Genomic DNA, 27075 nt, shown 5'->3' with positions numbered 1-27075 from the left:
TCAGAGTGGTTAAACACTGGAATAAATTGCCTAGGTAGGTGGTGGAATCTCCATCATTGGGGATTTTTAAGATCAGGTTAGACAAACACCTTTCAGGGGTGGTCTAGATAATACTTCGTCCTGCCTTGAGTGCAAGGGACTGGACTAGATGACCTCTCGAAGTCCCTTCCAGTTCTATGATTCTATGATTCTGTGATCACTATAAGGCAGGATTTCTAATCTTTTACTAATTCTTGTGACTCTTCTCTGAACCCTCTTCAGTGTATCAACATTCACCTTTAATCATGGACACCAGAAATGGACAGAAGATTCCAGCAGCAGTCGCACTAGTGTCAACTACAATGGTAAAATAACTTCTCTACCTCTCCTTCAGATCCCCTGGTTATGTTCCCAGGATCACATTGTCTCTTTTGGCCACATGGGAGCTCATGTTTAGATAGTTATCCCTTCACACCCCCACATTTGTTCACAGTCATTGTGCTTCCCACAGTATTCCCTTATCATGTAAGCATTACCTTTATTCTTAGTCCCTAGAGGTAGATATCTACATAGCTATGTTAGAATATATATTGTTTACTTCGACCCAGTTTACCAACCAATCCAGATTGCTCTGAATCAGTGACCTGTCCTCTTCATTATTTATGATCACCCAATTTTTGTGTCATCTTCAAACTTCATCGATATTCAGGCATGAGAAGGGTAAGTGGCTGAGTTGCTGACACACGTCTCTGCTTACACTTGTCAGTTAAAATCTGTAACTTATGTCTCAGACAAAGCTGAGTGCCTGCAAGAAAGTATCTCACCAAAAGAAACAAGGAATTAACCAAAGTGTAGGCCTGTATCCCTAAATACCAAGACCCTGGTGCTCTTTGTGCCCATTCTGTTGAGCACAAAGTCATAGCCCAGCATGACAATGTCTGTTTCCATGCGGGAAACCTGGCTCCTTTTGAACATGGGAATTGCATCATGGATCAGATCTCTGGTCCATCGAGTCCAGTGTCCTCTCTCTGAGAGTAACATGCCCAGGTGTTGCAGAAAAAGGTGTAAGAATCCCAGCAGTGGGTGGATGAGGGGGATTATTTGACCATGATGAGGTCATCCTAATGCCTAAAAGGTAGAGATTGGCTTGTGCCTTGAAACATGTGGGTGTATAGGCTTTCCAAAATATTTAGTTAACTGTAACTGTTGTAACTGGATAGTCTCACTATCCATATAAATGTCCAAACACTTCCTGATTCTTACTTAACTCATGGCCTGAACTACCTCTTGTGGCAACAAGTTCCTCAGTCTAATTAGGCATTGAGTGAAGAAAGCATTCTTTTTTATTAGTTTTCAATTTGCCACATTTATGTTTAATTGAATGTCCTCTTGATCATGTGTTATGAGACGGGGAGAACACATTCTCAAACTAATTTCTACGAGTCAGTATTTTGTAGACTTTTCTCCTGTCCCCTCTTATTCATCTCCTTTGTAAGGAAACAATCCCAGTCGTTTGAATCTCTCTCTGTATGAGAGTTTCCCCAGGTGCTTGATCTTTCCCGTTGCCCTTGCCTGAACCCCTCTAGCTCTGTAATATCCTGTGTGAGAAGGGTGCTCAGTACTGCACAGAGGAGTTCAGAGGAGGGTGAAACATTGAATGACTGATCTCATGGCATTGTATTTTCTGTATGATTTCCCATCCCACTCCTCCTGGATCCCAATGATTTGGTTAGTTTCTGTCCGTGATTGCACTGTGAGCAGGATTTCCCCCAGAACTTTGTACCATGACACCCAGATCCCTGTCCTGAGTTCATACAGTGAAATTAGAACCTTGCTAGGTGTTTGTTGAGTACAAGTTTTTCTGACCAGTGGGCATACACGTTTCAGTTATTGACATCCAAGTTCATCTGCCATCATGCTACCCATTCACCTGGCTTGGTTAGCTCCCTCTGAGGACTTCTCTGGATTTGAGTATGACCTAAATAAGGTGGTGCCATCTGTAAATGTTGCCACCTCACTTCTCACCCCCCTTTCTAGATTGTTAATAACTATAAAATATTTACAGTAGTCTTTGTTATAAAGTGTGTAACCCCCCTCATTCTGCTTCTATCCATTCACAGGCACCTTGAGAGTTTATGAGCCTGATCGATGCATTAACCAAGTCATGGCAGTTTTCAACCTCACACCTTCTGATCCTTCATCATTTACCCTAATGGGCATCCCTGGCCTGGAAGCTGCCCACATCTGGATTTCAATCCCTTTCTCTACATCCTACATTATCAGCCTGTTGGGAAATTTCACGGTTCTGTTTGTTGTGGGCAAAGAGCAGACCCTGCACAAGCCGATGTATCTGCTGCTCTGCATGCTGGCGCTCACAGACATCAGCACGTCAACCTCAGTTGTGCTGAAGGCACTGTGTATATTTTGGTTCAATTTGGAAATTATTACTTTGGGTGGATGTCTCACCCAGATGTTCTTCTTTCATGCGGGTACTGTGATGCACTCAGCCATCCTCGTCACAATGGCCTTTGATCGCTATGTTGCCATATGTAACCCTCTGAGATATGCCACCATCCTCACCAATGCACGAATAGCTAAGCTAGGGCTAGTGGGTTTGATAAGAGCTGTTCTCTTAGCTCTGCCCCTGCCCCTGCTTCTGAGTAGGCATCCATTCTGTGCCAACCGCATTATCCCCCACACGTACTGCGACCACATGGCTGTGGCAAAGATGTCATGTGGGGACATCACAGTCAACAGGATGTATGGCTTGGTGATACCATTTGTAGTCAATGGGTCAGACCTGACACTCATTGCCCTGTCCTATGGCCTGATCATCAGGGCTGTTCTCAGAATCTCCTCCAAGAAAGCACATCAGAAAGCCCTCCACACCTGCACAGCCCACATCTGTGTGATGCTGATTTCTTATCCTCCCTTCTTCTTCTCCACTCTGACATACCGGTTCAGTCAGGGCATCGCTCCCCACATTCACATCATTTTGGCTAACCTCTATTTCCTCCTCCCCACCATGCTCAACCCTATTATTTATGGGGCCAAAACCAAAGAGCTTCGTGAGAAAATGGGCAAATACACCTGCAGAATGTGTTCGCTCGGGGGCCACTGACTTTAACCTGCGTGACTGAAGGGGGAAAGGAAACTTCCTTATCATACAAGGGCACTCTTTCCCAATTTGGCTGAGCTCATCATTGTGGAAGTTGAGAGTCTGAGAAGCACCTCACACCTCACATCTTATCACTCTGTCACCAAGTACTGCTCTCTCCATTTCTGAGTTCCCTCTTTCTCACCATCACCTGATCTTTTTCAGTGTCATCCATCCACCTCCACCTCCACCCGATCCCTTGGCCTTTCAGTGACTTCCAGACCACTAGAAGATACTGCAGCTTTCTGAAGCAAGGTGGCTTTCCATTAGACCTTGTGTGAACAGACTTTTTGATCAGTTTGACAAACTGAAGCCATGTCATTTACTAAATACCGTTCCAGATGTTAGGTAAATATCTGGGATGTTCTAAACCTATTTCTTATGTCTCTGTGTGCTTCAGTCTAATAAACTGCAGTGTTAGACAAGAGTGTGCTTACTTTCATTTAATCCTTATCAGACAGAATTGCTGTGTTTCCATTGATTTAGTCCTAACACTGCCTGATGCAAAATAGTTAAGTTGCCCGGGATGGGGATTCTGAATAACTTGGGTAATGGATTGCTGTGTTAAACTATGACATCGCCTTTGAGTCCAATAACTTACTGCTTTGCATAATCGATTTTGGAGTCGCTTTCAACTGGAACTTTCAAAATACACACTAGTCATTCCCAATAAGGTGTTGATCTTTCAGAAATTGATACAGAAAAGTATCATAGTCCCTGGAATCCAAATTAGGCTCCCATGCATCTTTGATGCAAGCATGGGGGAGGGACTGAAGCCCGAACAAAAGAAACAGATGTAGCAGTTGTTTGATTCCTTTACAGCTGTGTTCTCACTTAAGCAGGGTACACCTACCTATAATATCACCATACTGAAATGGCCCCAGGGCAACAGACCAGGCAAACTCCATGGCTGTTCCCTTGTAAAATGTGGGATATCACGTGGGAACTCCAGGTGATTTGGCCCTGGGCGTGGTGAAAGAATCACACAGTGAGTGGAGAAGTCCCATGGTTCTAGTTCTGACACACAATAGCAGAATCCGGTTCTGCATCCGTTACCCGATGCAGAGAGTTGCTGAACTATTAGAACAGTTTGGAGTTGCTAGACATATATCCACTTTAGGCTTCACAAAGGGATACTGGCAAGTAACTTTTGATGCCAGAATCTGGGAGAAGAAAGCCTTTTCCATCCCCTTCAGCTTGCATCAATTCAGGATCACGTGATTTTTCCTCCACAGGGTGGCAGTGACTTTTCAGAAGCAATGGATTAAATATTACAACTGCATGGGTGGTATGCAGCGATATGCTTCTATGATCTATTGAAAATGGTCTTTGGTCCAGTATCTTGTGACAGCATTCCCACATTTAGTGCAGATAGCAGTACATTGAACACAGAAAAGAAAGCCATCGTCAATTGCTAAGTTGAACAGTCTGCAATACTCACTTTGCCCTGACAATCTGACCCCCCTGTTATTAGTGAATATTCTCTTCAATCTCAGGGGAGGCTTTCAAGCTGAAGTTCTCCAGGGTCTATTTTCTGCTCTTCCCACTGCTCACGGAGCCGAAGGAATTGTACGGGAGTCCTGGCCAACTTGAGAGTCCAGAGGGACTGTACAGGCAAATCATAAAGGTCGCTGTCCAGCACGGCATTTCTCAGACATGTCAGATTCATACACTGATTCTCAGTGCTCTGCCTTCCTGTCATCATAAGGAGATTTCCTCTGTGTGCTGAGCAGGATAGTGGTGAGTTGCCTGTTTCTGCCATAAAGTTAGTGCTGAGAGCTCAGGAAGGGTTCCAGGGTTCAAGTCAAGAACCATCTGGGCAGGAATTCAGGAGCACGGTGACTTGAACTGTTTAGTATTGTCAGAAACATCAAGGGATTTACCTGGTAAAATTGGAACTACAAATGTATTGGAAATAGTTTAGACCCATATTTGCTTTTAACATCAGTTTCTTGTCTTTTACTGTGTCCTTCTAGCCGTCTCAGTAGCTTCTTTGTTTGGGTGGTATGGTTTTTCTTCTGGTTGGCCCATGTTTTCCAATTCAGTAACTTCACTGCCCTGTTATGAAATGCAGCTAAAGCCTCTGCAGTGGGTATCTGTGTTACCAGAGGGCTCACAACAAGAATGAGTCACACACTGGCCAGATTCTGCTCTCACATTCTGCCTATAGTGGGTCACTCCAGATTGACACTGGCCTCCCTGAGAGCAAAATCAGGGCCCCTATGTTTTGTAATCCCCATCTTTCATGCCTGGTCTCCGAACGCCACAGAAACTGGGGGTTTCCTTCAGACTCTTTGAGCAGCCTAACAGAATAGTGCTCTCTGCTGCAGGACTGGAAGCCATGATTTTCACAGCCGGTAGCCGACAGTTAAACATTAAGGGTGAAATCTTGCATCAATGGCAAACTCCCAACATGGTCAGGATTTCACCGTAAATCCACATGTAGGGACTTAAATAAATGGCCTGATTTACACCGACCATGAGCCTCCAGTGAGTTCAACTGGAGTCGTCCTGTGGCCTCAAAGGACGGGTGAGCTCATTGAGACCAAAGAAGATCTGACAGGAGACTTGCTGACATCTCACACTCACAGGATTAGAGGTTCAGAACAATCAGGATGACATTTTTTTGTGGGGAGAGATGGGTCTGCTCTCTATGTGCCCCTTCATCTCTGGTTCTGACAAGGATGAGAAGCACCAAAAGGCTTAGAGGAAACCAGGTGGTGTTGGAAATCTCACCGGGGCAGATCCCAGAACCTACAGTATGTGTGTGTGTGTGGGGGGGAGTGTGTGGAGGACGGACGGACAGAAGCGCAGTATCCAAATCACAGTGGTACGGAGTCCTGAAACCAGTCGAAATAGGGAATGGACATCCTGCCTAATGCACAGACCAAAGAGGCAAATGAGGCCTTCTGGGGCAGGGGGGTGTCTCAGACTGTAACATAATATGGACCACACTGTAGCAGATTGTCTCTGACACTATCCCCCACCCGGGCCATTCCTCTTCCCATGAGCTACCCCACTACAGCCTCATGGTAACATCAGAATTTCCAACACGGAAAAGCAGCCTCAGGAAGGGATGTCTGGATTTCTAATGGTTTGCAATACATTAAAACTTTGTGTCTTTTGAGGAAGTTACTCATGCTGGCTCATTTTAGTCTCCACATCCTCTCTCCCTCCTGCTGGGCCTGTTGCTGTCTCCTTCCCTGCACAGCCTGAGCTGCTGCTGGGTTCCCTTCACCTCTGGGGAGGCAGTTCAGGCCGATCTCCCCCTTTTCCCCAGTGCAGGCAGACACTGAGTTTAACCTCGTCTGAGGAGATATTTCTGTGAGCTGTCACTGTGGGGTCTGGCACCTGGTTTTGGTCCTGGATGAGGGGTATAACTGTGTAGCAGGGCTGGAAGAGCTGGGTTTGGGGAACATACATGGACAGGCAGGCAGTGCTGGAGTTCTGTTGCAGGTAGGGGTTGTACACGGACAGGCAGGCAGTCCTGGGGATTGTGGGGTCAGGCAGGGGAGTGTACACAAACTGGTGAGTAAACACTGGGTGTTGTGGGCCTGGGAGCAGGGTGTACATGGACAGGCGGGCAGTGCTGGAGGTTGTGGGGAAGGGAGGAGGTGTACACAAACAGGTGAGAAAATGCTGGTGGTTGTTGGAGCAGGGAGCGGGGTGTACGTGGACAGGTGGGCAGCGCTGTGGGCTGTGGGTCAGGCAGGGAGTAAATGGATCGACAGACAGCACTGGTACCTGTGGGGACAGAAAGCGGGGTGTACATGGACAGGTGAACAAATGCTGGGTGTTGTGGGGGCGGGGATCAGCATGTACATGGATAGGCAGGCAGCGCTGTTGAAATTGAATGTTCCTTTGTGATTGTTAGTTCAAGGGCAACGCTGAGACCTTTCCTGCCTTGAATGCATATGGGTGGGTCTCTGGGTCTCTTTTCCCTCACAAGCCACAGAACTGCAGCCTGGGTATTACAACTTTAATCAGTTTTATTTCCAATTGTTGTTGCTGTTACGTAACTTCAGGAGTTTCACTGGTGACAAGAACCGTTGCTCTTTGCTTTTCAGATGGTTCAATCTCCCATCTCACTATACATGTAAATGTCCAAACACTTCCTGATCCTTGATTAGCTCATGGTCTCAACTATGTCTTGTGGCAATGAGTTTCTCAATCTAATTAGGCATTGAGTTAAGAAAACATTCTTTTTTAATCAGTTTTGAATTTACCGCATTTCAGTTTAATTGAATGTCCTCTTGAACTTATATTATGAGACAGGGAGAACACATTCTTGATCTACTCTCTACCAGTAAGTAATTTATGGACTTTTCTCATATCCCCTCTTATTTATCTCCTTTGTAAGGTAACAATCCCAGTCTTTACAACCTCCCTCCTTGATCGTTCCCTGAAAACCTCTAGTTCTGCAATATCCTGTGTGAGAAGGGTGTCCAGTACTACACAAAGAAGTCCAGAGGAGGGTGAAACATTGACAGACTGATCTCATGCATTGTATTTTCTGTATGGTTCCCCATTCCACTCCTCATGGATACCAATGTTTTGCTTAGCTTCTGTCCAGGATTGCACTGTGAGTAGGGTCTCACAAAGCTCTGTCCTGAATTCACATAGTTCAATTAGAACCTCCTAAGGTGTTTGGAGAGTTTTTCCATCCAATGGCGTACATGTTGCAGTTATTGACATCCAAGTTCATCTGCCATTATGCCATCATTCACCTGGCTGGGTTAGCTCCCTCTGAAGACTTCTGTGGACTTGACTATGACCTAAATAATCTGGTGCCATCTGTAAATGTTGTCACCTCACTGCTCACCCCCCCATTTCTAAATTGGTAATAACTATAAAATATTTACCGTACTATTTGTCATAAAGTGTGTAACCCCTTCGCTGTGCTTCTCTCCCTTCACAGGCACCTTGAGCATTTCTGAGCCTGATAGACGCATCAACCACCCCATGGCAGCTTTCAACCTCACCCCCTCTGGCCCTTCAACATTCATCCTAATGGGCATCCCTGGCTTGGAAGCTGCCCACATCTGGATTTCCATCCCTTTCTCTACGTTCTACATTATCAGCCTGTTGGGAAATTTCATGCTTCTGTTTGTTGTAGGCAAAGAGCAGACCCTGCACAAGCCGATGTACCTGCTGCTCTGCATGCTGGCGCTCACAGATATCAGCATGTCTACCTCTGTCATACCGAAGGCACTGTGTATATTTTGGTTCAATTTGAAACACATTACTATGGGTGGCTGCCTCACCCAGATGTTCTTCCTTCATACGGTTATTGTTATACAGTCAGCCGTTCTCGTGACAATGGCCTTCGATCGCTATGTTGCCATATGTAACCCTCTGAGATACACTACGATCCTCACCAATGCACGAATAGCTAAGCTAGGGCTCTTGGGTTTGATAAGAGCAGTTCTCATCATTCTGCCTATGCCCCTGTTCCTGAGTAGGCTGCCATTCTGTGCCAACCGCATTATCCCCCACATATATTGTGAGCACATAGCTGTGGCAAAGATGTCATGTGGGGACTCCACAGTCACAAGGATGTACGGCTTGGTGACAGCATTTGTAGTCATTGTGTTAGACCTGACACTCATTGCCCTGTCGTATGGTCTGATCATCAGGGCTGTCCTCAGAATCTCCTCCAAGGAAGTCCACCAGAAAGCCCTCAACACCTGCACAGCCCACATCTGTGTGATGCTGATGTCTTATTCTCCCTGCCTTTTCTCCTACATGACTCAGAGGTTCAGTCAGGGAATCACTTCCCATGTTCACGTCACCTTGTCTAACTTCTATCTCCTTGTCACTCCCATGCTCAACCCTATCATTTATGGGGTCAAAACCAAAGAGCTTCGTGACAAAGTGGGCAAATACACCTGCAGAAGGTGATCACCGGGGGCCACTGACGTTAAACCCTGTGTGACAAGAGGGGGAAAGGACATCTCATTAATCAAGAGTGCTCTGTCCCAGTTAGGCTGAACTCAGCATTGCAGATTTCCACAGTCTGAGAAGTTCCTCATATCTAATGTGTTATTACGCCATGACCAAGCACAGCTCTCTCAGTTGCTGAGTTCCCTCTCTCTGACCATCCCCTGACCTCTTTCAGTGTCACCCATCAAACCCCACACACCCTGTCTCTTGGCCTTTCCGTGACTTCCAGACCACCAGAAGATACTGCAGTTTTCTGACAGAAGTTGTGTTTCCATTAGTCCCTGTCTGAAGAGGATTCTCGATCAGTTTGACAAACTGAAGCTACACGTTTAGATAGCCAAAGACAAAGCCGGAAACTACAGTGCTGAAATTTTTTATTATATATACAGTGATCCGGTGTACAAAATTTATCTGATTTTTCTACTTCCAATTCTTCAGTAAGCTTGGAGGATAAAACAAATATTTCAGTTGGAAAGTGTAATACAGGAAAGTTTCTGCAAGAATTGAGAACATTCTACTACAGCTTGTTGGTGAGAGTTGTGAAACAGTTTGTTTTAGAGAACTGGACAGCTGTGTTAAACTATGATATCACCTTTGAGTCATATTACTTACTGCTTTGCACAGTCAATTTTGGAGTTGCTTTCAGCCAGTCCTTTCAAAACACACACTAACCGTTCCCGTTGTCGAAGATGTCAAGAGTAGGTGTTGAGATTTCATGTTGGAGTTTCTGAAACAGGTGAAACAGGGATTATCACCAAATATCCAGGTGATTGAATCACATGCACTACTAAGTCCTTCTACTGCACTCAGCCCTGCACGAGCTAGATTGGCTAATATCTCATTTTTGCCATTGGTTTGTGCATACCTTGGATAATTGGAGCAGCAGGGGAGAGTTTTGCCAATGGTTCACTGGCCGCATACTTAGGACAACGAAGTTGAGTAGTTTTGGGTTGAAGTTGTCAAACACATGGATGCTGCTGGGGACAAAGGCTTTATTGAACTTGGCTTGTTTGCTCTTTCATTGCTTTTCCTATCTTTTTGAACACTGCAGTTGAAAGACTGTTTTTCAGATGAACTTGATAAAACCAAAACTGCATAAGAAGATGCAAGAGAAACTTTTAGAAAACATTCTTCATGTTAGGTGTATATGTAACGACACAAATTCTCTTGGTAACTGTTTTCACCAACAACATTAACAATTGCACTGGTTTCTCCTGATGTATGATCAGCAGCAGAGCATTCTATTTCTGATGAAGATAGAGAGGATCAAATGTTGTCTTTTAGATTCAACACAAAATATGGACATTGACTACCATCATTGAATGCCATTAGAATAAATATCATAATAATTGTATTGTTGTTTTTATACTCCACTTTTTTGGGGCTATTTTAGCACTGTCATTCTCTGTGGTTGTTTGAAACATTTGCCAACCCCTAGTCAGGATACTAGTACCAGTACTATAGTAGGGAGCTGTGGGACAGAGACAGGATAGTGGACGCCGGCCGTGCCACAAGTAAGTCGGCAGTTGAGCACAAGGAGCAGCTGGGAAGAGGAAGGTGGGGCCATGGGCAGAGGACCCATCACAGGGAGACGTCACCAGACAAGAGGGCCTTGAAGGCTGGACTCAGAAGGGGGGGACGTGAATCTGATAGGAGGGCAGATGCTGGGGAGAGGGGTCCTGCCACCTAGACCCTGAGGGTGTGTGGCCACTGCCAGAGCAGGTGTCTTACCTATATCATAACAGAGCGGCCAGTGCCTGGGCAGGAGACCTGGAATGTGTGAGGAACAGACTGCGATCTTTCCTTACATCCCATAAACAGCTGCTTGTGATGTTCCTGTGCCCACTGAGCGGGGTCCCTTGTTTCCTTGAACCTTTCCCATGTTTTCCTTATTTTTCTTACAGTTGCTGTTTAATAAATTATATTTGGTTTGAACTTAATGTAATGATCAGTGGGTCAGGGAAGTGTCTGGTGTGAAGAGAGTACCCCGGAGTGGGGACACCCTAGCACCTGTCCTAAGTGACCACAATGAGACTGGGGGTTCAGCCTCCCAGGAATCCTGGACCCAGCTGTGTCACCATTATGAGGACTCTGCCACACAGGAGAGTGGAAGGGGAGTCCTTGAGGTCAGGCAGGCCTCTGGGTAAAGGAGAGGGGACTCAGACCGTTTTACTAGCCAGTTCCCCTGGGGTAATGTAGAAGCCAGGAAAGTTCTTCACAATAGTTCTGTTGACCCTGAATTTATGGGCTAGTTTATTACGACTTGTCAATGATCTGACCAGAAGTATTTAGGTTCTTGTCCCAATCCAGGCTACAGGGTTAGAGAACACAGAGATTTCAACGTCATGAGAGGACTCTCAGATTGTGTGGCAGATACACTGAGGACAATACCAAATTGTTAAGATCTTTATTAAAGTGAATAAAAGAATAATAAACAATATAAAACACAGTGTCACAAAGAAGTAATATAATTCTATGACCCCTGGTGGTACCATCTCTATTCTAAAAGACTACTTAAACTTGCATACTCACACCCTTCCAAGAAGACCTGGTAGTGCGAGACAAAGGACCAGCCTTGTCTCTGGCATGCCTGATGAATTTGATGGTCCAGGCTTCCCAAGTTGGTAGGGATTAGGTTTGAGTGTTGAGCAGCTAAGCTGTATTGCAAAGCTGAGCTGACAGAAGATAGGAAAGAGCCACCCTCCTGCATGGTTGTTTGCCCTCTTATAGGGTCCTGGCGTTACCACAATCAGGGCCCAGCCTACCATGCCCAAATCTTATTTCCTTACCCAGATAAATCTTCGGGTACACTTACTCTATAGATTAACATATTACGACATATACACCTCTCCCCGATATAACGCTGTCCTCAGGAGCCAAAAAAACTTACCGCATTATAGGTAAAACTGCATTATATCAAACTTGCTTTGATCCACAGGAGTGCGCAGACCCCACCCCCACCCTGGAGTGCTGCTTTACCGCGTTATATCTGAATTTGTGTTATATCAGGTTACGTTATATCGGGGTAGACGTATATTCATACATAGTAATATCGATTATCTCATCCCCAAAACCGTTACCCTTGTCCTAATTTATGACTTCCATGTACTGTGGTGTACCCTGCAGTTACTGGTCTGTTCCAGACTTATGGTAAACATATTCAATTCTTTGTTCGCTTCCCTATTCAGTTCCCCAAATTTAAGAGGGGTAACTGGTAGGCCATTTATCTATGCCAAAGGTTACAAACCCTTATACTGACTTCCTCTAGGTAATCATACAGGATACAGGCCTGCAGGTTCATTGCGTTACAGCCAACTATTATGAATAACTATTTTGAATAACATATACTGGAATTCAGCATAAACAAAACCCAAGAAAATAATATAATCAATCAAACCAAAAACACATTGTAGCAAGCTAGCAAACTGGCCTTATGGGCTACAGTTCCACACTTAATTTAGGGAACTGGGACAAACCGATGGGTGGGATTTCAGTGACATTTAAAGAGATGTGTAACTTGTGAAATCTTCATATAAATGATAAAAGCTGAAATGTGTAACTTTGGGGAGCACACTTTCTGAGTAAGGGGAATGCAACATCACTGCACAAGACAGCTTCCAAAAAACTGGTATCATATGCACCTTTTTCTTGTATTATTTTATTATGGGGTTAGAGAAGTAAACCTGATATTATTGATTTGGCCTCTTGAACATATTTCATTACAAATGAAAGCCTGGTCAAGCAATTGACTACACAATTGATCAACAAGCAGTATGAATCACTCCTTCCTCTCAGATTCAGAGTTTAGACACAATGAAGGCACCCACGGAAATAATTCTCCTGAGCAAAAGGGCTGTTGAAGTTTACGAGCCTTCAGCATTAAAGAAATTAATGGAAAATTTTAGTTTTGTTTTTATTATTGTGCTCCAAAGCAAGATTCTGCAAATGGTAAATGCTGTTTCAAAACTGCTACAGCCCAGCGACACAGACCTATCCAAAGCAGCAGGATTACTTCCCAATGTCACTGAACTTGTAGCTATTTCAAATTGAGTTCAAAGAAGCCAAATGTTCAGCCAGTAAATTATCAGGAAAATGGGGCAGACAAATCAAGTCTGAGGAAAAGTGCTTGAGAAAGGCAGAAAGGCAGGGGAGCTGCTCGTTTTGTGGCAGACCAGGGAGGAAAGCAACCATCAGCTCCAAGGGAGATGAGCTGAGGGAAGGCAGAATTTCTCCCTGAACAACTGCCTGAAAGAGTGAAATGGAGGGGCCAATGGCCTGTGAGGGGCAGAGCAAATGGCAGCCCCTTTTGTCCCCTCAGGGCAGGGGATATGGAGGAGATGATGGTGTGCGAAGGGCTGGGAGATGGAGCTGATGGGAAGTTGAGGGGAGCGGGTCATGGGGACCTGGAGGAAAGATACAGTGGCGGGAGGAGTTGGAGTCAGGACAAGGAAGATGTAGAAGAGGCCAGGAGTAGGAGAATTGGTGGCCGGAATGGAACCATGCAGGAAAACGACAACACAAAGGAGGACTGGGGACAGCAGGGCAGAAGCGAGGGGCTGGGAGTGCAGGATGAAGTCCTTGGGGCCTGGAGTGGGGNTCCTTAATATGTCCTTCATTAATGAAATCTGCGTACCATGAAGCCTTCTGTTAATCTGTTCCGCACAGTCTGCCATCCTCATCTTCATAGATTAAAAGGCTAGAAGTGACGTAATGATCTAAGCTAACCTCTTGTGTAACAGGTTGTTGAATTACATCTAGCAATTCCTGCCTCAACCCCAATAACTTGTGGTTGAAATATAACAGATTTGGTAGAAAGACCCATTGAAGTCACCACTGTCATATGCCCATTGCTGTGGTCCTTTGTAGCCCTCCCCGGTTATCCAGAGAATGTTAGATCTGTATGGTTTCGTCTTTCTACTGAGAGCCCATTCTTGCAGGCGAAGTGAGTACCTAATTCCAAACACTTCTCAGGCAGAGTGAACCCTTTTGTTTGTTTGGAAACCAATCTGCAAGTGCATTTGTTAGCCAAAAGGATTTGGTGAGCGATTGGTCATATAAGCCTACACTGCATAGCTTCTAATCATTGATTGGCTGTGTTATAACTATAACACAAGTTGAGAAAACAAAGGAAAACTAACACGCCTTGCCTGGCTATTTACTTACAAGTTTGAAATAGGAGAGACTTGTTTAGAAAGATATGGAGAACCTGGATTGATGTCTGGTCTCTCTCAGTCCCGAGAGCGAACGCAGTCCCAAACAAAGAACACAAACAAAAGCCTTCCCCCCCCCCCCCCCCCCCCCCCAGATTTGAAAGTATCTTGTCCCCTTATTGGTCCTTTGGTCAGATGCCAGCCAGGTTACCTGAGCTTCTTAACCCTTTACAGGGAAAAAGGATTTTGGAGTCTCTGGCCAGGAGGGATTTTATAGTACTGTACACAGGACAGCTGTTACCCTTCCCTTTATAGTTATAACAGGCTGACTAACAAAATGACTAACAATGCCCTCTCTTGCCGTCGCTCTCTCTCTCCTGAGAGTGCTGATTAGTACCCATGTATTTTGCAGTTTGGGTGCCTGTCTAGGAATGAGACCTATCTCCAAGGTTTGGAGGCAGTGGGCCAGCCTTGTTCCAGCTCCTTTGCAACAGAGGGGGCATTTGGATTCCAAAGTCAAGTTGGAAACCCTTCGACTTTTATACAGAGGGGGCTCCAACTCAAGAACTCCTTCCGATCACAAGGAGAATATCGCCTGGGGAGAGAGAGAAAAACAGATGATTTCGTAGCTACCAGGTCCTACGTAGGTCAATACCAATACCTTAAATTCCACCCAGAAGCAGATGGGCAACTAGAGCAGATCTCAGATCACAACTGTTGGTTGTTCAACACCACCTATGCTGCTTAGCAAACAGGTCGCTGCATTGTTCTGATGGTGTAACATTGCACCCCATAATGCTTTATAGAAATATGCTTATGAGTGTTAATATGACATACCTGGAATATGTTTTATGCTAGATATGCCATGAAACATATCTTTGCAAAGGTTATTATCAACTGAATATATTCATCCTATTTGTATGCATTTATCATTTTTATATCTGAAGTTATGAGTGTTTGCTGTAAGAAACATATAAGACAGATTTGATCAGCATAGTGTGAAGGGGTTATTCAAGTAATTGGGAATACTTAACTAACAATGGACTTTGGGAGACACCAATCCACATCTGAGCTTTCCTGGGAACATTCAAACTAACATGTAAACAATGGTGTTGGCCTGCAAAAAGCCGAATCTTTCATACACATGTGACTTGCGCCGGTGGCTAGAGACCCCATCTTGTGGCTGGGATGTTGCACAAGAAAGAGAATATAAAAGGCAGTGAAAAACACCCTCCTTTTTGTCTTCAGCAGGCTCAAAAGATACCCTCTCAACCCCTGAAAGAAACTGAAACAATGGACAGTATCTATGGGGGTGTAAGTGATTGCTGGACCCAGACAAGGAGGAAGTCTAGTCTGTAAAAGAAGCTTATTAGAAGATCTCTGAGGGTGATATTTACCTGCATTTAGTTTCCTACTGTATTAGGCTTAGACTTGCATGTTTTATTTTATTTTGCTTGGTAACTTACTTCATTCTGTCTGTTATTACTTGGAACCACTTAAATCCTACTTTTTATATTTCATACAATCACTTTTTAGTTATTAATTAACCCAGAGCAAGTAATTAATTCCTGGGTAGCAAACAGCTGTGCATATCTCTCTATCAGTGTTATAGAGGGCGAACAACTTATAAGTTTACACTGTATATGCTTTATACAGAGTAAAACGGATTTATTTGGGGTTTGGACCCCATTGGAAACTGGGTATCTGTTTTCAGTTAAGCCTTCAGCTTTGGGGGATGTGGTTCAGACCTGGGTCTGGGTTTGCAGCAGGCTAGTGTGTCTGGCTCAACAAGACAGGGTGCTGAAGTCCCAAGCTGCCAGGGAAAACGGGCTCAGAGGTAGTCCCAGCACATCAGTTACTTCAGCTGGGTGGGGCAGGAGTTCAGGTTCTCCACCCAGTGCCCCAAATCACCCTTATGAGGCACACAGAACTGAAATCTCTCTGAGGCACTTAGCTCTGACCCCAATCATTATAGTGTCCGAGCACCTCACAATTTCTAACATGTTATCAGTACAACATTCCGTGCAGCAGGGCTGTGCTACTAATACCACTGGGCAGATCCCAAGACCAGAAGGCACCATTGTGATCCTCTAGTCTGACCCCCTGTATAGCACAGACCAGAGACCTGCCCCACAATAACTCCTATAGCAGAGCTGTTAGAACAACATCCTGCCTTGATTTAACAATTGTCAGTGCTGGAAAATCTACCATGGACCTTGGTAAATTGTTCCAATGGTTAATTACCCTCATTGTCCAAAAAATTCCATCTTACTTCCAGTCTGAATTTATCTAGCTTCAGCTTCCAACCATTGGATCCTGTTATAACATTCTCTGCTAGACCGAAGGGCCCATTGTTAAACTTTTGTTCCCCATTCAAGTACTTACAGACTGCGATGAAGTCATCCCTTAACCTTCTCTTCGTTAAGCTAAATAGATTGAGATCCGTGAGTCTATCACTATGAAGCAGGTTTTCTAAGCATTTAATCATTCTCTGGGCTCTTCTCTGACCCCTCTACAATTCATCATCATCCTTCTTGAACTGTAGCCACCAGAACTGGACACAGAATCCCAGCAGTGGTCGCACCAGGGCCAAAGACAGAGATAAAATAACCTCCCTGCTCCTGCTCGAGATTTCCCTGGTTGTACATCCCGGATTGCTCTAGCTTTCTCGTCAGTAGTGCCACACTGGGAGCTCATGTTCAGCCGATTATGACCCCCAAGTCTTTTTCAGAGTCACTGCTTCCCAGGATCGGGTCCCCCATCCAGTAAGGATGGCCTGCGCCCCTTGTTCCTAGATGTAAATCTCTGCATTGATCCGTATTAAAACACATGTTACTAAGGCATCAAGGCACTAAGTGAGTTGCCCAAGGTCATAGAAGAAGTCTGTGGAAGAGCCTGGATCTGAAGCCATTTCTTCTGAGTCCCAGGTTAGCACTTTAACCATTGTCCCATCCTTCCTCTCGGGGGCTACTGACAGGGGAGGGGGCAGCTGGCAAGGAATTACACTTCTTTGGCATCACTAAACAAGAACCCAAGAATAATTCTTTTTCCAGACAATAACGCTGAGTCATGCTTTCTCCTGACCCTATTGAGGGACAAATCCATCAGCCAGGGCATGGAGCAGGGTCATAGTGGACAAGCAACTCCACATAAGCTCTCAGTGTGACACAAAATGGGAGAATGTGACCCACAGGGACATAGGCCTGGAGGGACCTCCTCGGTCAGTGAGCTATTGCAGGTGACCCCAGCATATTGTCTGGTGCATAAGCTTATATCAGCAGGGTGTGAATGAGTTCCCCCCTGACTGCAGGCTGGGAGCAGGTGAGACTTCAGGAGTAAACTGTCTTTCTATGAGCACACCTACTCTGCCTAGATATCCAGCAGATAGAGCGGTGTTCCTCGAAGCGACCATCTTTGCCTGGTGTTCAGTTCCAAATCACTGTAGTATTGAATGCACGGGATAGTGAAATGTTATCAGTGTTGTTGTTGCAGAACTGTGCTTAACCTGTCCCAAATAACATGGTCACCCTCAGCTGAAAGGGCCTCACTAAGCCCGGGGCTCGAATGCCAAAACTCTGTGATGGTAAGAGGTGTGGGGACAGGTTTAACCTAAGGGTCCCCAGTCTTATTTAACCTCTTTTTCCCCACTGTTCAAAGATAGAGCTTAATAAGTTCCATTAGGAGCCTTTTGTTATTTTAAGTGTTCCAATGAGGGCTGAAATCACAAAATTCTGGTCACTCCTGTTCCATAAAGAACAATTGAGACTGGAACGGGTGCAGAGATGGGCTCCTAGGATGGCCAGGGCAATGGAGGCCCTCTCTTATGAGGAGACTGGAAGAGCTTCACTCGTTTAGCCTAAAACAACACAGGCTGAGCAGGGATTGGATTGTTCTATAAATACCTCAGGGGAGGGAGGAGTAAACACCAGAAAGGGAGATGAGCTCCTGAATCTAAAGAACAGTGTTGGCACAAGAACCAATGGGGAGAAACTGGCCAGGAGTAAATAGAGGTTGGAAAGGAGAAGGAGGTTTCTGACCATACAAGGAGGGAGGTTCTGGAACATCCTCCTAACAAGAGCAGCGTGGGGCAAACAACCCAGCTGGTTTTAAGATGGAGCTTGACCGGTATCACCTTTCTGCCAGGTGGAACCAGCAGCAACCAGGACTTGTTTCAGTCTCTAGGGGTTCCTTTTCAACAATACAACACAGAAGTGGCTCGAGCCCCATGGGAAATTGACATCCTACCCCGGCCGCCTCTGAGAGGCAATACTTCCACACTCACAAGCACAGAGTCTGAGTGTAGAAAAGAAATTTTTAATAAAAGGCGGGAAGTCACCCGAGATTAATTAGGGAAAATGCCACAAGCAGGATTCATAAACATAAAGCTGTCAGCAGGACACCCCACCCCAGAGTGCCTGGGGCAGTGTCTTCTGCCTCGTGTTCTTGGGTTTTACAACCAAAAGTTCCTTTACCGTGCCCGTCTCTGCTCCCTCATCCCACCCCCACTCACAATGATTGTCCTTGGTCAGTGAGGACCCAGGGTTCAGAGGCGCATCTGTGTAAGTTCACCTCCAAACCAGGGAAGAAGGCACCTGGCTTGTGTTGCCATCTCAGCACTTGCTCTGGCTGGCCACCCCGCCAGCCGCGGTTCTTCTCTGCTGGCCACCCTGGTAGCTGCTTGTTCCACTCCACTCCCCCCAGCCAATTATCAGTCATCTTCTTCTGCCACCTGACTCTCTGCTGGGACCTCTGCAGGTCAGTTTCTTAGTGATTGTCAGAGCTTAGTGATTTTCAGCTTTTAGCAGGCTGGGCAGAAATGCTATCCCATCCTGAGTGATTTCAGCATTCTTTTGAGCATAAAAATAACAAAAAATTACTAATGGAGCCTATATAGCTCTATCTAAACCAGACTGGGGATCATTAGGACAGTGCACACTTCCTGACCAGTCTATGGCTGGAGTATTGTGCTCATCAGCTACTCTAACCAGCCCTCCCATCTCTGTGCAGCCCCCTCCACCCTGAACAAGGTCCCTTCAGCAAATCCTGTGGGCAGTGGCTACTGTGACAGACCCTGGTAGCACATCTCTGATGAACCTGTGCTAGCAGGGAGCTGGAGAGGATCCTAGAGCAGTTGTGGAGGCCCAGAGATTGTGGGAAGTGCACTCAGCAGGTGTGTGGTGTGCTGAGCCATAAATGGGCAGGGAGCTGCCGGAATGGAAATTTCCCTTGGATGGTTCCTGTAGGGGGTTCCCTTCCCTTGTCCCTGAGGAATGAAAAGAGGGACCCAGGATCCAGGGCTCCCCAAAGTTATACAGAGATCTCAGTGATCCACTGCTAGCTAGGCCCACCCACCCAGGCACAGAGGGACTAAATGAGTTGACCAAGGGAACAGAAGTATGTACAAGAGCCTGGAACTGAACCCAGTTCTTCTGAGTCCCAGGACTGGGTCCTCCATACGGTAAGGATGGCCAGCATCCCTGGTTCCTAGATGTAACCTTTACATTGAGCCGTATTAAAATACATGTTGCTAAGGCATCGAGGGACTAAGTGAGTTGACCAAGGTCACAGAAGAACTCTGTGGAAGCACCTGGAATTGAAGCCAGTTCTTCTGAGTCCCAGGCCAGCACTTTAACCACTGAACCATCCTTCCTCTCTGGGGCTAGGAGCTGGGGAGGGGGCAGCTGGCAGCTCAGCATGCTGAGATTACCAGAAACTCAGGGAATTAAACTCCTGTGACATCACTAAACAGGAACTCAAGAACAATTCCTTTGCCAGATGATAACGCTGAGTCATGCTTTCTCCTGGATCTATTGAGGGACAAATCCATTGGCCTAGGCATGGAGCCAGGTCATAGTGGACAAGCAACTCCACATGCGCTCTCAGTGTGATGGAAAATGGGTGAATGTGGCCCATGGGGACACTGGAATGGACGTCCTGCATCCCTGAGCCCAGTCCCCTGCTATTAGAGGCGATCCTGGCTTATCATCAGGTGCATAAACCTGTCACACTCCTGTGACACAGTGTACCTGGGGCAGCCCTCACTGGAAATGCCAAGGTCAGGGCAGGCTGCAAAAGGGAGAGCAGATGCTCCCAAGACTGGTGGGTAACACTGAAGTTAAACTTCCCAACGACTCACACAGCCCCCTTCATTGCATTCCAGTTCTCTGGCTCCCAATCAGCACCTAGGTCCAGTACAGTGAGAAGTTATTTAAACAACTCTACTCACATATACAAAATGTTCTTCTGACCCCAAACGGTCAGCCATCTTTCCAGGTTTGGATCTTACCCAAAATACCATGCTGCCGGACAGTCCTTTAGTGTCTAAAACTAAATGTTTATTATAAAGAAAAAAGAAAGGACAAGAAAAGAGAAGTTAAATGCTAAAACAGTCAAATACATACAAAGACTTCAAAGGCCATTGTAGCGGGGTGGACACCAGCTCTTACCCTGAGGGGTTGGAAAAGCCCTGCAGAGGGCTGGGGCAGGGCAAGGTAAAACCCTGGCTGATTGGGGGAAGTGGCTGCAGCTGGGCCACACCCTAATCAGAGCCCAGATGGCCGGTATAAAGAGGCTGGGAGCCAGGAGCTCAAGAATCTCTCTCTGCATTCAGAGAGAGAAGGGCCTGGCTGCAGGGAGCTACACACAGGGAAGCTGAGTGGATCAGGGCTGGGGAAAGGCTGAGGAGCTGGGGAGCTCCAGCCTGGATAGCCCCAGGCTGTGGCCTAGTACTAGGCCAACAGGTACTGGGGGTTGCAGAGGGCAGCTCAGGGCTAGGCCAAGGCAGCAGGTCCAAACCCCCCTTGCCAGTGATGAGTGGCCTATACTGCAGTCTGCCCCAGGGAGCGGGGGCTAGTTGGTGACTGGCAGTGGCCTAGTACTGAGGCAAGGTGGGGATAGTGGGTGGGGGTTCTCCAGGGAGGGGAGACCCAGATCTGTGGGGTACTGCCAGGGGAAGCATCCCAGTAAGAGGGGCACCGGGGTCCTGGGAGGGACACGGGAGCCAGTGCAGAGGAGAAGGCGGATCACTGGCCTGCAGAGGACGCTCCAGAGGCTGGTGAGCTAATTCCCTGGACGACCAGCAGGAGGCGCTACAGGGGTGAGTCCGGACCCTCTTATAGCCATATATCAGGTTCCTGCAGTACTGGTAAGTTTGCTGCCTTGAAAGTCCCTCTGGATCACATCCACAGTTTGGATGGGTCATTCGATCCTTTGTTCAGAGCTTCAGTTTGTAGCAAAGGTCCTCCAGAAGTAAGAAGCAGGACTGAAGACAAAATGGAGAAGATGCAGCTGCCTTTTATAGTCTCTTGCCATGTGGCCTGTGCTTCCTTTGTTTCAAACACAAGCTGCCCAGTACATGGCTTGGAAGCCTTTTCTGTCCATAGGCACGCCCCTGCATGCCTTGCTGAGTCATATGTTGTATCTGCCTTCTCTCAATGGGTCAGTTGTATAACTGATGGGCCATCAAGCAGGCTATGTCACCAAGAAGCATAGCACAAGTTTGAAATACATACATACATATCTATAACTCATAATACAAAAATGATACAAACATATAAACAAGATTATAATATCTGGCAAATTATAATATTTGCAGATATCTTACATGGCATATCTGGCATAACTCATTGCAATTACACAATATTGGTATTTGTAATACCCTAAAGTGTCCCCCAGATTCCATACAGGGTCACAGCTCCATCTTAAAAGCTCAGTTGTTCCCCCCACACCCCAATCCTCACTGCTCCTGTTGGGAGACTGTTCCAGAACCTCCCTGCTCAGATGGTCAGAAACCTCCTTCTCCTTCCCAGACTCAGTTTGCTGCTGACCAATTGATCCCAATTTGTTCTTTTGCCAACACTGGCCTTTAGCTTCAGGAGCTCATCTCCCTCCCTGACTTTTACCGCCCACCACTGGCATATTTATAGAGCAATCAAATCCCAGATCAGCCTGCGTTGTTTTAGGCTAAACCAACCACGTTCTTTAGTCTCCTCATAAGCCAAGCCCTCCATTGCCCTGACTATGCTAGGAGCCCTTCTCCGCACCTGTTCCAGTCTGAATTCATCTTTCTGGAATACGATTGACCAGAATTTTACACAGTTTGCCAGAGGAGGTCTCACCAGTGCCTTGTATAAGGATATTAATAGTTCCCTATCTCACCTGATACATTCTAGGATCTCATCTGCCTTGTTCACAGCCGCATCACATCGGTGGCTCACAGTCATCCTGGGACTGACTAATACACCTAGGTCTTTCTCCTCCTCTGTCGTTTCCAACTTACCGTTTGCTGAATAAACAGGGGTGCAGTGGGTAGACGTAGGGAAGATTGAGAGCTGACTTGATGACAGTGTACAAGCACTTTCACAGGGATGAAATACCAGCTACTAACGGGCTCTTTAATCTAAGAGAGGAAGGTATAACAAGAACCAATGGCAGGAAACTGAAGCCATACAAATTAAATTTGGAAATGAGGCACATATATTTAACAGCAAGGGTGCTTAACCAGTGGAATAAACTCCCAAGGAAGGTGAGGAATTTTCCTGATCTCTCCAAACCAAGTCTGGATGCCTTCCTGGAAGACACGCTTTAGAGGAACAAAAGTGATGTGTTGGTCAAACACAAGTCATTGGGCTCAATATGGCGGTAACTGGGTAAAATTCTGCAGCCTGTGCTACACAGGAGGTCAGATTAGTGGTTCCTCAAACTTATTTGATCACACCCCGGCCCCTTCTTTGTGTCTGTAAGAGTTTATGCCCCCCTCACCTGCCACACAAATACATATAATGATATATGTGGGGGAAGGGCTCAAACTGAATCAGGTTCGGCTTCTTTGTTTTTCACTTGAGTTTTATTTTAATGTTGCACGAATGAACCAATGATCCATTGGAATCAGAATAAAGCTAAACTGTGACTGTGGTCCCCGCTTAGAATGAAATGTGCACACGGCGCCGTAGCAAACAGATCCATGTACAGATGGTAATGTCATTGCACAATGCTAAGCAAGCTTAACAGAACACCATCAAAATGCACAGCACCGCCTAGACTCAAAAGCACAGTGCTATCTGAGGACCAGATCTGTCTGGAGGAATCAGCTGGGTTAGTTATTCATTGCAGTGGGTTGTGCACAGAAAGGTTTTTTCCCAAAAGTTTCTCACCCCTCACCCCTGTATACATTCTGCACCCCCCAGGGAGGCCCGCCCCCAAGTTTGAGAACCTCTGGACTACCTGGTCTAATGGCTCCTTCCGGCCTTAAATTCTATGACTCTGTGAATCACTGTCTTGAGTGGATCGTTATCTTGGATGCAACTTGAACAAGTTGCTACTCTGAATGCTGATAGGCACTCAACAAGAATAGACACTGGCCAAGAAGAATCTGGATTGTCACAATAAAACCAGGATATATGGTCTCTTTACGCTCTAAACCGGGTCATTTCCTGCCTTGGGGGAAGTCTCACAATTGTCCCACTCTTCGAGCTGGGAACAAAACCTCATGTATGCTAAACGCATATCACCAAGCATATCTGACTGGACACCTCAGTCGCTTTCCTTCGGGTGCTTGTGACCAGAGCTACACAGTCACCCCCAGCCTCCTTAAATCTAATAGTTTTATTAGCAAACAGCGCAAAGCATTGGAGAAAATGGTTTTAAAATAACAGGCAGCTGTCACACGTCTACACTCATCTATCTCACATATCACTACAAGCTAAGTTAGACAGGCTTCCAAGAGCACAGTGCATTCTGGCCAAGTCACTGCCGATGGGGATTGCCCCAGAGTGCCCCCTTGTGGCCTGAGGTAGCCCTGCAGCCACCATGCCCTTCCCTCTAAGGTCCTTGCAATGACTTACTCTCAGTCTGGGATACTTAAAACAAGAGCCCCCTTTGTGGGGTCACATTAATTCAGTCTTTTCTATAACACAGGCTCTGCCACCCTTGGTCTCCTTCCCCCAGTTCACAGTCCTCCCTCACCAGCCCCTCTTCCACTGCTCCAGGCCTTAGATTCTGTCAGAACCTTTCTCTACATAGTGGAGATCAATAGCTCATGTTGTCTTGATATAAGGGTCCAGGATGTAATAGCTGGCTCATATTTTTCATCTCCCATGTCACCAGCACTGGACCCGGGTGGTGACTCTTCACTTCACAAACACCCTGATGATCCTCGCACGAAGGTGTTTGCTTTTCACGCTGTACACGATTGGGTTCATCACGGGTGAGATCACTAGGTAGAGGTAGCCAATGAGAATCACAAGCAAGGGAGAAGAGTTCTTCACGAATCTGTGTATGACAGACAAGCCGACCATTGGCATGTAGAAGAGCAGGAAAGCGCAGAGGTGGGAGATGCAGGTGCTCAGGGCTCTGAGGCGCTCCGCATGGGATGCAATGCTCAGCACTGTTTTGAGGATCATCACGTAAGAGAGGAGGATGAGCAGCGAGTCCAGCCCCACTGTGGAGACTGTAACAAACAAGCCATAGATGCTGCTGACTGTGATATCTGAACAAGCCGTCTTCATGACCTCCTGGTTTAGGCAGTAGGAATGGGAGAGGACATTGGCTTGACAGTATCGGTAGTGTTTTAGGAGAAAGGGGAGTGGGAATACTACAGCCACCCCTCTTAGCACAAACACCAGTCCCATCTTGGCTATTCTTGACGGGGTTAAGATGGAAGCATATCTCAATGGCATACAGATCGCGAGAAAGCGGTCATAGGCCATCAACAACAGCACGGAGGATTCAGTGAATGCAAATGAGTGGATGAAGAACAGTTGGGCAAAACAGGCACTGAGGCTGATCTCCCTTGAGTTAAATAAGAACATACCCAGTGTCGTCGGCATGGTGGATATTGATAAGCCAAGGTCTGTGACAGCCAGCATGGAAAGGAAAATGTACATGGGCTCATGGAGGCTTGGATCTGTTTTTATAATGAACAGAATGATTGAATTTCCTACTATCGAAATAACATACATTAAGCAGAAGGGGATAGAGATCCAGAGATGGACGTCTTCCTGCCCAGGTATCCCAGTGAGAAGGAACACTGCAAATTTGAGTTTGGTGTCATTGACAGCTGACATAATGTACTGAGCAGGTCCGAGGAGTTTTGAACTTTCCTTCCTAAAAGGAAAAAGAACAGGAGACTAGATGATATTTAATAAGTAGGGCTGCCAAGCAATTAAAAAAAATAATCACAATTAATAGTGTGATTAATCGCACTGTTAAAAACTAATAGAATACCATTTATTTTTTAAAAATGATGTTTTCTACATTTTCAAATATATTGATTTCAATTACAACACAGAACACAAAGTGTAAAGTGCTCACTATTTTTATTACAAATATTTATGCTGTAATAAACAAAAGAAATATTATTTTTCAATTCATCTCATACAAGTACTGTAATGCAATCTCTTTATCATGACAATTGAACTTACACATGTAGAATAATGTACAAAAATAACCGCATTCAAAAATATAATACTGTAAAACTTTAGAGCCTACAAGTCCACTCAGTCCTACTTCTTGTTCAGCCAATCGCTCAGACAAACAAGTTTGTTGACATTTGCAGGCGATATTGCTGACCGTTTCTTGTTTACAATGTCACCTGAAAGTGAGAACAGGCGTTCTCTTGGAACTCTTGTAGCTGGCGTTGCAAGATATTTTCATGCCAGATTCGCTAAAGATTCATATATCTCTTCATGCTTTAACCACCATTCCAGAGGACATGCGTCCCTGCTGATGATTGGTTCTGCTCGATAATGATCGAAAGCAGTGTGGACCGACACATGTTCGTTTTCATCGCCTGAATCTGTCATAGGTTTCACCCCCACTCTGAACTTTAGGGTACAGATGTGGGGACCTGCATGAGAACCCCTAAGTTTAACTACCAGCTTAGATCAGTATGCTACCACCACCTAAATATTTGAGTCATTTGAGAAACTCTGTCTTCTCCCCCAAAATCTTTCCCTCCCAAGTACTATAACCCTTCCCTGGGTAGCCTTGAGAGACTTCTCCACCAATTCCTTGGTGAACACTGATCCAAATCCTTGGACCTTAAAACAAGGAGAAATGAACCATCTCCCCTCCTTTCCCCCACCAATTTCTGGTGAGTCCAGATCCAACCCCCTTGGATCTTAACACAAGTTAAAATTAATCATGTTCTTAAAAAGAAGGCTTTTAATTAAAGAAAAGAAAGGTAAAAGAAAAACTTCTGGGAGATAGCTTACAAGCTGATCTCACAGATAACAGATTCAAAACACAGAGGATGTTCCCCTGGGCAAAACCCTTAGTTACACACACACAAAAAATGTCACTCCAGATTTACATGTGTAAATTTGATCAGAACAGCACTCCATTAACTTTCCCTTACCAAATGCTCCTGGTGATACACTCTGACCCCCAAGAATCCTTCCAAGAGAAGCTGAAGTGCTTTGCCTGGCCAGTATTGACTGAATCCAGAGCTCGATCAACCTACAGGCTTCTCTTCATCCTCACAGGACCCTCATCCTCTCCCCATTCAAGGGTCTGTGGATGATTTCAGCCATGCTCATGTAACAGGTGATGGGTGTAAATTACATACAACCGCTATTACACTCCCCTTCTTTGCTGAAACACAGACCAGTGTCTCTGGTCTCTCAGGACTTTTCGGAAAGTCTTGCACAGGTATTGCGGAGGGATTGTGTGCACAACCCTGAATGTAAGTGTGAGAAACAACTTCTGGTCAATTACCAGGAGACAGTATCATACAACTGTTCACTGAACACAGAGTTAATAGCACAAACCCATTGCAAACAGTATGTGAAGTACTTCTCAAATACTTTCTAAAGCAAAAGTCATAACATTTACACATCTATTCTTTAG

General features: G+C 45.7%; 3 protein-coding genes across 3 annotated transcripts; 2 read left to right on the top strand and 1 right to left on the bottom strand.

Moving 5' to 3' along the window:
• Positions 1–2143: 2143 nt before the first annotated feature.
• On the top strand, positions 2144–3100 carry LOC117884520 (putative olfactory receptor 52P1). Its single transcript, XM_034784995.1, has one exon. The coding sequence runs from the start codon at positions 2144–2146 to the stop codon at positions 3098–3100; it is 957 nt and encodes a 318-aa protein (XP_034640886.1).
• A 4998-nt stretch (positions 3101–8098) lies between these two features.
• LOC117872508 (putative olfactory receptor 52P1) lies at positions 8099–9037 on the top strand. Its single transcript, XM_034761013.1, has one exon. It carries the CDS (start codon positions 8099–8101, stop codon positions 9035–9037), a length of 939 nt encoding a protein of 312 aa, XP_034616904.1.
• A 15319-nt stretch (positions 9038–24356) lies between these two features.
• On the bottom strand, positions 24357–25292 carry LOC117872502 (olfactory receptor 51G2-like). Its single transcript, XM_034761003.1, has one exon. The coding sequence runs from the start codon at positions 25290–25292 to the stop codon at positions 24357–24359; it is 936 nt and encodes a 311-aa protein (XP_034616894.1).
• Between the last annotated feature and the right edge of the window lie 1783 nt (positions 25293–27075).

This window comes from Trachemys scripta, chromosome 1 (genome assembly GCF_013100865.1).
Source record: "Trachemys scripta elegans isolate TJP31775 chromosome 1, CAS_Tse_1.0, whole genome shotgun sequence".
NCBI lineage: Eukaryota > Metazoa > Chordata > Testudines > Emydidae > Trachemys > Trachemys scripta.
The sequence above is the reverse complement of the archived record's forward strand: the minus strand, read 5'-3'. Positions and strand labels throughout refer to the sequence as shown.